Source organism: Chaetodon trifascialis, chromosome 4 (assembly GCF_039877785.1).
Source record: "Chaetodon trifascialis isolate fChaTrf1 chromosome 4, fChaTrf1.hap1, whole genome shotgun sequence".
NCBI lineage: Eukaryota > Metazoa > Chordata > Actinopteri > Chaetodontiformes > Chaetodontidae > Chaetodon > Chaetodon trifascialis.
The window spans coordinates 10,634,699-10,647,629 of NC_092059.1; the positions used below are offsets into that span (position 1 = coordinate 10,634,699).

General features: G+C 46.3%; 2 protein-coding genes across 5 annotated transcripts in view; one reads left to right on the forward strand and one right to left on the reverse strand.

Moving 5' to 3' along the window:
- Positions 1-7,623, forward strand: part of tle2a (TLE family member 2, transcriptional corepressor a) — a 42,572-nt gene extending 34,949 nt beyond the window's left edge. For both annotated transcript variants that reach the window (XM_070960553.1, XM_070960555.1), the window contains exons 11-20: positions 82-243; positions 673-796; positions 1,761-1,957; positions 2,282-2,361; positions 3,034-3,283; positions 3,575-3,822; positions 5,502-5,649; positions 5,847-5,997; positions 6,217-6,293; positions 6,463-7,623. In XM_070960553.1, the coding sequence (XP_070816654.1) occupies positions 82-243; positions 673-796; positions 1,761-1,957; positions 2,282-2,361; positions 3,034-3,283; positions 3,575-3,822; positions 5,502-5,649; positions 5,847-5,997; positions 6,217-6,293; positions 6,463-6,570 (1,545 nt within the window). In that variant the 3' untranslated portion in view covers positions 6,571-7,623. The remainder of the gene's footprint in view (positions 1-81; positions 244-672; positions 797-1,760; positions 1,958-2,281; positions 2,362-3,033; positions 3,284-3,574; positions 3,823-5,501; positions 5,650-5,846; positions 5,998-6,216; positions 6,294-6,462) is intronic.
- A 1,635-nt stretch (positions 7,624-9,258) lies between these two features.
- The window catches only part of tle2b (TLE family member 2, transcriptional corepressor b), an 82,006-nt gene continuing 78,333 nt past the window's right edge, over positions 9,259-12,931 (reverse strand). For all 3 annotated transcript variants that reach the window (XM_070961549.1, XM_070961550.1, XM_070961551.1), the window contains exon 20: positions 9,259-12,762. In XM_070961549.1, coding sequence (XP_070817650.1) covers positions 12,655-12,762 — 108 coding nt within the window. In that variant the 3' untranslated portion in view covers positions 9,259-12,654. The remainder of the gene's footprint in view (positions 12,763-12,931) is intronic.

The window sequence follows — 12,931 nt, forward strand, 5'->3', positions numbered from 1 at the left end:
ATAAATCAGAACGAATGAATAAATCACCATTACTTCTTATTACTGTCTTCTTTAATAAGGTTTTCTCTGTTTGGAATTCAGGACCCGTCGTCCCCCCGCAGCGTGCAGTCCTACTCATCCAGGGAGAACGGCCTGGACAAGATGCCCCCGTCCCGTAAGGATGGCCCCCCGCAGGCCAGCCCCACATCCCTGGCCTCCTCCAGCAGCGCCGCCTCCCCGTCTCGCGGCAAAGAGCCCCCGCAGGTACATGAATCCACGTGCGTGAGTGGACCACACAAAGACATAAAAAGGCAGATATTTGAGTGGTTTTTGCAGACTTCTATGCCGAACACACGTGCTGTCAGCACACACTGTATTCTGCTGTTTTGTTTGGGTCAGAAGTTCATCTCGGAGTTATTATGCTGTATATTCAACATCCCACACACTCAGTCAGAGCTGCTGACATTCCTCAGCGCTCCTCAGGTCCCATCTGCCCTCAGTCATCCTTACTGTCACTCTCCTTTTGTTTGTGTGCTTTTCTTTGCCATTCTTCTTCTTCTTCCCTGACTAGCTCCGTCCTTCACTATTAAATTGTTTTTCCCCCCGTTTATCTGCATTTAAAGGCAGCATGTTTATGTCACTTTTTATGTTTTATTTTCCATCTTTATTTTCTAACTTCTCTCTGCTTTTCAGAGGGAGAAGTCCAGCACTCCAGGTATGAAGCCAGGGACGCCTATGTCTCAAGAGTCCAACACCCCGGGACCGAGCGGTCCTCCACAGTTCAGACCTGTCCCTGGCAAGCCAGGCGTCGACCTCGGTAAGAACATCCCATGTGCTTGCGTTTATTCCCTGAACAACACATTGTCTGTGCCTCACTGTTAAGAGGGAGCAGCGTCTGAAAGCCTGATGTTGTTGTGAAGTGGAAACAATGGCATGTTGCTCAGGAGACCAAAAGACAAATGTCTCCGTCCTCCTCCTCTCAGGGACTCAAACCTCCTCTGCACACAGGATCAAGTAACAGCCTTTGCAGAGGTGTGTTTTCAGCCTCTGCTCGCTTTGTTATAGGTATGATTCTATCAACATCAGGCCGCAGTAGTTGGTATGGGTGTCAGCCAGCCCCCCACCACCCACCACCATCTGGACTTAATAAGCAGCTGTGGGCAAAAATATTCAGCGCCCCTCACTTTTTAAATGGAAAGATTAGGAGAGGTGATGGACTGTGACTGTGAGCTGCTTCATAATGAGCCTCCATCTATTCCAGTGTATCTATTTCTCTTTTTTTTTCCCTCACATCACCTGTTATTCCCCTTTCAGTGCACACACACACACACACACACACACACACACACACACACACACACACACACACACACACACACACAGATCATTATGCATGCATACTCTCTTAGATGCAGCTACATGCATAGAAAGTGGATGTAGAGGATGTGTATGTGAACACAGACACACACACACTCATGTACTGTCTCACTGCAGGGAGGAATGGTGGCCAGCAGGGGTCAGTAGTGGTCCAGTGCTGCAGTTAGCGATGTCCTGCCTTTTGCATGGCAGGCGGCAGCTTGTTCACAGCCTGCCAGTCACAGCTGTCTCACACCCTGAGGGGCTCTGCAGAGGGAGTCACCTTAATAAAAGGTGGAGCTGATTCTGGTCGGAGCTAAAACGGAGGATGAAACTGAGTGACTGACACATACGGCCTCGATCAATAATGTGTTTTCACTTAAATCACAACAAATGAACTCTCTCTTGTCTTTTCCTCCCTCCAGCTCTGGGTCTGAGAAACCCCCTGGCGGTGCAGGGAGCGTACCCCCCAGGGGCTTTCGGCCTGCCCCCTCCAGGGGTGAACGGGGACCTGCCCGGGGCAGCGGGCTACGGCGCCGGACTCCACTTGGTGTCCCCTCAGATGAACGGAGCTGCCGCCGCAGCGGCGGCAGCTGCCGCAGGCTACGGACGATCCCCTGTGGTGAGCCAGACGCTCGGCAGATAATCCGTCTTCCCGGTGTCACTGTCATGTGTAACAGCTCAGCATATAACCCCGTCAGAGGGCAGGAAGAGGGAAATATATATACGGAAAAGATGGGAGTGTTTTAGAGGGCGAGCAGCTGCATTGTCATTAATCGTGAAGAATCTATGACCTTGGCTTTGAAAGTCTTTTATATGATCTCATTTTAGTCTGAGCTTTTGTCTGATCCTGTCTGCATCACCTGTTTCTGGGAGTGAACTCTGCTCCACATGAACACGGGGTGCTTTTTTTCTTCTCATATTAGGGTATCTCTTTCTCTTCCAGGTGGGCTATGAGTCTCCACACCCACATATGAGGGTCCCCGGGCTGCCTGCCAGCCTGCAGTCAGCGGCGTCCGGAAAGCCGTGAGTTTGCTCTTTCCTGCCTGCTATCACTCACATCTTCACCTGTTCACTATTAGCTGCACGCAGGGCCTCCTCAAATTTCAATTACAACATCAGAAGAAAAGACGAACAATGGAAGACGTTGAAAGAAGAACTTTGTACCGAGGCACCTTTGTCGAAATCGACAATCTGTGTTGATGCATCGAGAACTTTTACATGAAAAATGCTTTAAAAACAGTTGCTGGCTCCCATTCCTGGCTCTGCTTCGGAGTATTTCTCTAACTTCTGCAGATGAATCGCTAATGTAGAGGACGTGAGCAGCTTCAACACACTCAAGCAGTTAAACACAGGATTTTTCTGTTACGCAGACATCTTTAATAAATGTCAGGTTTCTGTCCTTCAGTCCGTCTGTCAAAAACATTTTTTTTGGAAATGCAGAAATCACAAGTTAAAAAAATGCTCTGCAACTTTTTAGCAGTCTTCAATGGAGCTCATCAAAGTTACACACTTATGTTCTTATTCTTGTTCGTTGAATAGTTCAACAGAGTCCTCTTTTAGAAACAAAGACCAAATAATGAAATGTTTGCCCTCTCCTCTCCCGCTCCGTGCTGCGTTTGACTGACTGTTTTTGCTGCAGCCTTTAATCTCAGTTATTCATCAGTTCCTGCTCTCTTCCCTCCGTCTTCTCTCCAGCGCCTACTCCTTCCACGTGAGCGCAGACGGCCAGATGCAGCCGGTGCCCTTTCCCCCCGACGCCCTGCTGGGCCCGGGGATCCCACGCCACGCCCGTCAGATTCACACCCTGAACCACGGAGAGGTGGTGTGCGCCGTCACCATCAGCACCTCGACACGCCATGTCTACACCGGAGGAAAGGGCTGCGTCAAGGTGTGGGACATCAGCCAGCCGGGAAGCAAGAGCCCCATGGCCCAGCTGGACTGTCTGGTGAGGCATGAGGGAGACGCAGATGGATGTTTGGAGACTTTAAAGTTTGTTGTCTGTCTAATGATGCTGCTTTATTATCAGAAGTGATGCTCTTGTTTTTCCACACATAAAGAATCACTTGGGATGATGAATCACCTTTGTGTTGTTGTCCTTAAGCCAAGTCCTCCAGCGTCTTTGTTTATTGCTGTGATAGTGATGCAGCTGCATGCTTAACTTTGCATCAATCTGTCGTCGCTCACAGAGCAAGAGGACAAATATTACAGCATCAAATGTTTCATTGTGTCCAAACAGAACAGGGATAATTACATCCGCTCCTGCAAGCTGCTCTCCGACGGGCGAACCTTGATCGTCGGCGGGGAGGCCAGCACGCTGTCCATCTGGGATTTGGCCACGCCCACCCCTCGCATCAAGGCGGAGCTGACGTCGTCTGCCCCCGCCTGCTACGCTCTGGCCATCTCCCCCGACAACAAGGTCTGCTTCTCCTGCTGCAGCGACGGCAACATCGTCGTCTGGGACCTTCACAACCAGACTCTGGTCAGGTAAGAGGAGAGAGGAGAGCCGTCCTGACGAGTTTTAGGAGATGGGTTCGGGTGAAATGGACAGATTCTGCTCAAGGAGCAGGAAAGGAGGAGAGAGTGATGAGAAAGGGGAAGTTAAGGGCTGGAAGGAAGAGAGAGACAGAGGGAGAAGTGCAGTTTCTGAAATCTCTACACAGTCAGTCAGAAAGTAAAGAGAGAGAAGCAAACATTGTAGATGGGCAACCAAAGCACGGAGGATGAACACGGCGTCGACGAGGAGGACTTAAGCGTTCGAGCACAACCTGTCTGTGTGTTTTCTGACGGGGAGGAAGATGCAGCTTTTATTCTAGCAAGACTTTTGTTTCAGCCTGTCTCCCTTTAAAGCACCACACCAGTGGTTCCTTCATTCTTTCAAATGGAAATGTTCAGATGTTCAACTCACCGAGTAGAGCACGAGTCCTCAGCAGAGACCAGGGTTAGAGTCCAACCCATGACCCCCCCCCCTCACTTTCCTGTCATTCTCTCAGCTCAGGAAATAAAGGTGCAGCCAGCTCATACACAAATCTGTATGTCAGGATGGGTGCTGCAAACTGACTTATAATAATGCCCTCTACTTGTTATATAGCAGAACAGTAAACAGTCACACTTTACTTGAAGCCCCTCGATTTATCACCTGTCACCATTATCTATCTATCTATCTATCTATCTATCTATCTATCTATCTATCTATCTATCTATCTATCTATCTATCTATCTATCTATCTATCTATCTATCTATCTATCTATCTATCTATCTATCGTCATTGAGTGAGAGTTGTTGAGTGTGTTATTAAATGCAGTATTATGAAAAAGGTTCTAGATTTTTGAAGTGAGGTTGCATGAAGTACTTATTAGTAGTCTGTGTATCACCTGCAGTAGATGGCGGTTAGAATGCCTTGTTTGGAGTCAGCTGGTGTTGGAGGCTAAGCGATGTACCGCTGTGGACGGGGCGGCAGCAACACGTATTTTAGCCACCCAAAAAAAAAAAAAATCAATATCCGTTAAAGTGTGTGCCACTTTCAGAATATTTTCCCCATTTTATTTTGCCGTCAGATGGCCCCTTCTCAGGAACTGAAGCCGTTACATCGCTACTGTTTTTGTCAAAGGTGTGGTGGCATTGAAGAGAGCACACACTTAAACTGATATTGATTCTTTTTTTTTTGTTGTTGTTGTTTTTTTTGTTGGTGGTGGCTAAAACACATATTGCTGCTGCCCCGTCCTACAGCAGTGCATCGCTTAGCTTCATGCCACGTCTGCCTCTGCTGTAGATACCACACCAACTTATAGATGAGTGCATTAAATAACTCAATGAACCCTTTAAGTGTTTGTATTGTGTACATTTAAAAAGCAGCTCAAGGTCACTTTTTTAGTTCTTTTTATGTTTTTAGCTTGATGTCTTTTATTTTGAAGCATTTTGTGACTGCTTTTGAATGATAATTAAGGGGACTTCAGGGAAAGTGTCGCCAAATAAAGATAAAAAAATAAATCTGCATTCATAAATCACTGTAATTTAGATTTCTTTCATAATGTCCTGGGACTGTTTTGTGGTGGAGTCCTGCATACTTTTTATGTTCCAACAAAAACCAGTGATGCAGTAACTCCAGTCAGGTACAGCAGAGCTCAGAGAGGAGGCTGAGCTCTCGTGCATCTCCTCCCTGCAGGCAGTTCCAGGGCCACACGGACGGAGCGAGCTGCATCGACATCTCCAACGACGGCACCAAACTGTGGACGGGAGGCCTGGACAACACGGTGCGCTGCTGGGACCTCCGGGAGGGACGCCAGCTCCAGCAGCACGACTTCACCTCGCAGGTGAAAACACACACACACGCACACGCACACGCACACACACACACACACACACACACACACACACACACATTTATGTCAGACTGACTGCACTCCAGACCAACATGCATTCATGTGCTAACAGGCTGCTGATGATCCCTTTTCTTGCTCTCGTCTCATTTCTTTCTCTCCTTCCTTTCACTCCTTTCTTCCGTCTCCAGATCTTCTCTCTGGGCTACTGTCCGACAGGCGAGTGGCTGGCTGTGGGAATGGAGAGCAGTAACGTGGAAGTCCTGCACGTCTCCAAACCTGACAAGTACCAGCTGCACCTTCACGAGAGCTGCGTCCTCTCCCTCAAGTTCGCCTACTGCGGTATGGACACACACGCACACACTCACACACACACATACGTACATGCAGACTCGGGAAGCAGAACCAGTCTCCTGCTCCTGCCTCTCATTATTCAGGAGCAGTTTCTTCCTTTTCACCTCTCCAGATATTTACAAAAGCGGCGCCTCCTCTCAGGCTTCTCCATATCTCACCTCCCCAGAGGCTTTATCTGTTGATGGCTGTGTGTGTTTCGTCCTGTAGGTAAATGGTTCGTGAGCACAGGCAAAGATAACCTCCTGAACGCATGGCGGACACCTTATGGATCCAGCATATTCCAGGTAGGCCAGAAAACACCTGAACTTTACGCACGTCTTTGTTTTTGTTTAGAAAATAACTATGAAAAATGGGGACATGATGATCATGAAGTTATTCTGGGACATAAATACTTAAGTTTTGACTTGAGTAACATGTGAACGTCTCTGTCTTCCTCTCTGTCTCTCTGTCCAGTCTAAGGAGTCTTCATCGGTTCTCAGCTGTGATATCTCCCCTGACGACCAGTTCATCGTCACCGGCTCCGGGGACAAGAAGGCCACAGTCTATGAAGTCATCTACTGAACTGTGATTGGCTGAAAAAAATACCCTAATAATCAGGGGGCGGGGCCATGGCTCCCTCCTGCACCAATGACTGTACAGAGCGTCGGTGGCATGGAAAAACAAGAGACACTCAACTCCTACTTTGTTGTTTTGTTTACGTTTGTGAAAGAAATGAGAGAAAGAGAAGCAAGGGGGCACAAAGTCACATCTCTGGAAAAAAGACAAACTCTGAACTTTGTTTTTAATGCTCTGAGAACGCTGGTTAGTCTATAGCTGCGCAATTGTGGATTCCTCCAAAGAACTTTTGTTTTTGTTCCTTTTTTTCCCTTTTTTTAACAAAATAAAACCTCCGTAGTGAACAAGAAATTAGCCAAAAAAATTATTTTTTTAGCCTTTGAATTTTTCGCAAACAGTTGGACTGCATCGAGTGGAAAACGACAGCGTGGGACTGAGGAAGTGTGGGAAGGGTTCGGGGTGGGTGGGGGGGACTGGAAGCTCTCCATGGAAAAATCCGGTCCATATTCTGTGCTGTGTTTGAAAGTCCCATCCTGGGTCAGCTTGGCCCGGTTTGGCCCGGTCCGGTCCAGCTCAGTCCGCAGCACGTGGCTGCTCCTCGGGGCAGCAGATGCGTGGCAGATGGCAGGATGGCGTGCTGTGAAGTTCCAGCTTCTTTCTTTCTCCTGGTTAAGTTTCAGCAGCAACATGATTGTATCATCTCCAGCACATACATGACAGAACAGGGCTCGGTGTTCTCTAAAGTGTCTTTATTCCTTTTTATTTCATTTTTTTTCCTTCTAAAAGAACAGAGACAGACTTATTGTGGAGATGTTTTTGGGGAAACCAGCCTGGAACACAAAACCACAAACCAGAGGACAGAAAACTTCAAACAGCTCGCAACAGGTACTCGGCCTCTGGTGGCCTCTGCTACATCACCATCATCCCAAACTCAACGTTTAATGTTTTTTTTCTATTGTATTTGTTAGGGCACATATAGGCAGACAGGTATTTTCACAACTGCATCATCAACCTTGCTATATATTGACATGTAAATAAAGTTCTCTAAAGGCAAACGAGGATGTTCTCTGTGACTTGGATTTACTTTGAGAGGACTGATGAGTGTCTGTGATCTGCAGCGTATCAGCTGTGTTTTTTGTCTTTCATGAGCATCTTCTCTCCCAGGAAAACAGATTGAAACCACTTCTTACGTATCGACGCAGGTGTGAAGAAAGGAGGCAGATTTGGTGTGTGTGTGGTGTGTGTGTGTGTTGCCACATTTCTGGCTGTCAAAAAGTGTTTTAGAATCGGAACCAAATCAGGGTCTTGCCAGGTTTAACTTGGATGTTTTTAAAATTCAGGGAGGCGAGGGAATCAAAAGAAGCATTTGTTGAATATTTGTTTAAACCATAACAGCCAGAATAGCGTGTGCTCACTGCGAGCTGCCAGGAAGCATCTTAGAAATATTTTTGGTTAAAAAAAAAAAAAAAGAAAGATGTGAGTGGTGAGCAGCGCCCACAGCGTGGAGGAAGTCAGGATGCACGGCTCCTCTGTGACTGGAGCCCTCGGTGAATAACGCGGCCGTACAGTTGTTTTTGTGCTGCGCTGGCTCAAAGTGTGGCGAGACAAAGGTGATCTGCAGCACAGCAGGCTGAGGGATGGATTATTACAGCAATAATACCCAAGAGGGAGTTCTTCTCTGATTATGTGTGTCACGGTGACTGTCCTGCCAAGACAAAAAGCTTTAACTGAGAGAGAAGTAAACATGAGGGGGAAAAATGAAAGTATTTATCTCCTGTCCAGAGTGAAGGATTATGGGCGTGCAGGTGGATAATAAATCATTTAGTTTCTTTTGGTGCAAGATTGAAACTGTGGTTTTGACCTTTTTAAAATGCACAACACTGCTGTTAATACCTGTGATCACGGCACAGAGCAGCCTCAAGGCTATTATCTCTTTTATAGTGTCCAACTAGTGTGAGCAGTGGACTGAAGAATGAAGAAACAGAGCACGGCCCGCTCGGTGCTTTGGTCATATCGCTCCAGGATGAAGTCATTTTAGCCCCTGATTAAAGCAAACTAATCTTTTCTTACCGGCGTTATAGCACCATTGCCTCATTGGGACTTATTTATCATGCAAGATAGTCCAAAAACTTCGGAGCAGGTTTCAAAATATGCAAAGAATGATCTCAGCTGCCAATTAAACAACGCAGCCTTTGAAGATATTTGGCATGCCAGTTTTCTGTATTTTAAATTTAGGCCCACCATGTCAGCATCTTTTTAAAATTCTACACATATGGAAATGTATGAAAATGAGCTCCAGTATTTCTGCTTTACTTGATGTGTGCAACTTCTCTAAAGAGACCAGAGGAGGCCTCCATCGCTGGTCACACTCCAGGAATCACAATGCAGTCGGTCAGCTGTGACCCGCTGATTTTTGCTGTTTATTGTGAGGAAAGAAAAATTCATCACTAATTTGCTTTTTCTGTTCCTGTGATGGGATGGACAATGTCCTCAGTGTGTCAAAATTACTATGATAGAGCTCTTGTAAATTCAGTTTTTGCAGGTTACTGAAAAGTTTGACATTTTTCTCACTGGATGAAAGGCTGTGATTTTCAACAGGACAAAAGGTGGAGAGAATAATGGTTATTTGGCTTTTTCCTTCTGCATTTAAAATCTGTGGGGGAGGGGTGCAAAGAGATGGACACGGCAGACACCTGAAAGGATGAACACAAGTTTGGTTTATTTTTCACACATAGTATTTTCTTGTACAGCACATGGGAAACGCATCAGGAGGGAAGAAGACACGGTGCATTTAAAAAAAAAAGGTCCTTGGCTTTTTAAAAGAGAAACCAAACATGGGCTTGGAAAACTGAAATCAAAAAGGGTTTCTAGTGTTGGAACAGAGAAAGCACAGGCAGGAGGGGAGAGACGTTACTGACGGTTAAAGAAGAGTATCAAATACAATGTCCCAAATATTCACGGTATACCATCAAATGCATAGCCATTATACAGCGTCGTTCTGTGTAGTATACAAGCTTGTGTATGAGAATATCATTTAGGTCTGCTTGTGGCTGACAGGCAGAAAGGGAAAGAGGCAGGCAAAGGCATTAAACTGTACAGATGATCTCTGACTCCTCGCTGGTACAGTAGCCACTGCAGAAGTCCCTCATTAGTCTATCCTGCACTAGCGCTGCAGCGAGAAACACGGACAAATCTGGCTAAAAGTTTATACAATTGGAACTAAATTGCATACTGTCATGTAAAATTCATCCTTCTGTAAAACTGTGGCTGCGCCTCCTGAATCACATCAGCTTCGTCCCGTTCGGTCAACAGAAGTGGAGCGTTAGTGCAACAAGCATGCAGTAAAAAGTGGGACCTCTTCCATGGCTGAATCTGTATCGTCATGTCGCAGCCGACGCCTGCTGTACACTGACCACAGACTCAACAGAAACATAGTTTAGTTGCACAATAAGGACTGAAAACAGACTATAGCACATTTACTACCACTTTTGAAAAAATGGGATAAAACAAAAACAGCAAACGTAAGACAGAGGGTCTTTTTTTTTTCTTGACACGGGACTGCTGATGCTGTACGCCCTCTGCCTGTCACCACCACCAAGGATAAAAAATACACTGATTAAAAAACCAAAAAGAAAAGAACAAAGGTGTTTCCCCGGCTGTGTTCCACTTGATTTTGTATGTCTCCATGTGTGAGTGCGTCCCTTTCTGTTTGCTCCCCCGAACCCCAAACGCAGTCATAGGCAAACCCCCATACATGAACATATCATTACATAAGACGAGCAATCACTAGTCATAAAAAATACTGAAATAAATGAGTAATAAAAGAAAAGCTTGAAATGTGCCTGTTTAGTCTACACGTTTGTGACGTATGTTCTATAGAAGCAGAGAGCTCTGATATACAGTTTGCCTGCCGGTTTGGAATATGATACAAGGAGGCCGGAAAAGTAAGAATCGGGCTTAAAGGAACAGTTTGAAATTTGGGGAAATGTGCTTCTTTCCCATCTGAATGTATCACAGAACTTCAGGAAAATCAAAAGAATTAGCAAACGAATGCTTGTTTTCATCCACTGTGCGACTATTCATGAGATATTATGTGATGGAGTTTAGGAGTTACGTGTTTGCTGTCTTTCCATCTCCATTATGCAAAAAAAACCAAAAAAACACCCACAACTTTTGAGGAAGTGTTTTGATCAACCTTCTCTAGTGTGACACTTAAAAATGTGCATTAAAACACTTTGATTGAAACATCTTCAAAGATGAGCTTTAAAGATGAGCTGTCGGTTAGCATAGCTTAGCGTGATGGCTGGAAACAAGCAGAAACCGCTAACCTAGCTCTGTCCAAAGGTTGCGAAATCCACCCACCAGCACCTCTTAAAATCACCAATTAACATGTTATACCTCATTTCTGTAATTTGAACCATAACTGAAGTGTAAAAACCAGGAAACCAACAGGAAACCTGCTTCAGACCAAGAAATAGTCGAGCACTTAGCATTGGTTGTGTGGATTAAACAAAGGAGCTGTAACATGTTAACTGGTGATCTTCAAAGGTGCTTATAGGTTGTTCCTGCTCCTCATTTTCAGTCTTAAGCTGGGTTAGCAGGCTGCTAACAGTAGCTTCATACTTAGTCCACAGAGGAGAGAGCAGTATCAATCATCTAAATCTCTGCAAGAAAACGAATAAGCACGTTTCCCAAAATGCCAAACTTTCCCTTCCAGGTGTTAAGCGTCTCAGTTAAAAGCAATCAATAGCTTACTGAACAAGATTGAGCCAGAGCACTTTGAACACTAGCACATCAGCAGGCGGGCGCAGATGGAGATAATGACTCTGATAAAACACATAATCTCATCTGGTTTGCAAATGAAAACAGCTACTAGTTGCATAAAATTTGAAAGGATTCGGATTAGTCGCCGCTTAGTTGGCTGCTGATGATAGCATAATCGGGTGGTGTTAATTTGCCCTCTTGTCTGCCTTACAGTGAAGTTGGCGTGCTGCTACTTCATCTAGCTGACAGTGCCTTTAATGAGAGTGAGTGCAGCGCCCGGTGTCAGGAGAACAATCCAGAGGAATTAGGGGGGGGACAGCTCGGCTGATGTTCTCTGTTTGTGTCTGCTGGCCCTGGGAGAATCCCATTGACTCCGCTGCTCATTAGACGCTGCCTTTGTCAGACCAAAATAAAATAGATATTAAGCAGTGAGACGGGGAGCGCTGCGATGAATGTTTAATTGGGTGCTCTGTGTGTTGTGTGTGTGTGTGTTTGTGTCTTCCAACGATTACCTCAAGGGGGTGTATCCGAGTGTGAGTGTGCCTGTGTGCGTGTATTCTTGCCAGATGATGTGTGCCTTGAGTGTGTGTGCTATGTGTTTGTGAGCAGGTCTATGTTTCATGTTAGTGTATGTGGATATCTGAGGCGGCCCCCTCCATCTCAGAGCGTCATCATTCCCCAGCTCCTGACACCTCTCGCTGGGGAGAGCGAGCTGCGGCGTCAGCCTCATTAAGGCTTCCACTGTCTGGCTAATGAATCGATTGTGTGGTATCAGTGCTCCTGGCTGGCGCTCCCACAGTGCCGCTCCGCGCCTCCTCTGGGGGCCTCCCTTCCACTGAGCTCTTAATCAGGAAACAGCCCTAATTACCCTGCCTCCCTCCTCCTCCTCCTCTTCCTCCCTGTCATCTCTTTTCCTTCTCGCTTTCTCTCCTCCTTCTTGTCTTTCGCTCTTTTGCTTCCTGACTTTATCTTTATGCTCCACCGCCCTTTTCCTTTGTCCTTCTTATCTTGCTGCTTCCCTTTCTGCCTCTCTCTCTGCTATCATGCCTCATCCTTGGGCTAAAAGTGGAAGGGGGAGGAGGGAGGGGGCATTTGGGAGCTTCCACAGTAGCTTATATCACAGAAAAAAGGGGGGAGAGGGGTGATGTATTAGGGATGGGGGTCAGGAGGACTGAGATGGGGGTGCTGCTGTTGCTGATGTAATGAGGATCAGGAGCAGTTGGCAGGGCAACTGGTTGCTCTTCCCCATCCTCCTTAAAGGAAATTAAAAAAAAAAAAAACCACCCCAAAATCTCCGCCCTGTCTCTTCCCATCTCATCCCCGCCCTCAGTACACCACCTCGTACACCGTGGCCTTCTTGTCCCCGGAGCCCGTCACTATGTACTTGTCGTCCGGGGAAACGTCGCAGCTCAGCACAGACGAGGACTCCTTGGACTGCGAGCGGGCGAGAGACACAAACCCAGGAGCGAAAGAGAGAGAGAGAGAGAGAGAGAGATGATAGATGGATGAGACAGATGGAGAGACACAAACACAAAGAGGAAGATGTTAGAAAAGATATGACTCATCACTTAATACTCAATCAGACAAGACATATTTGCATTTC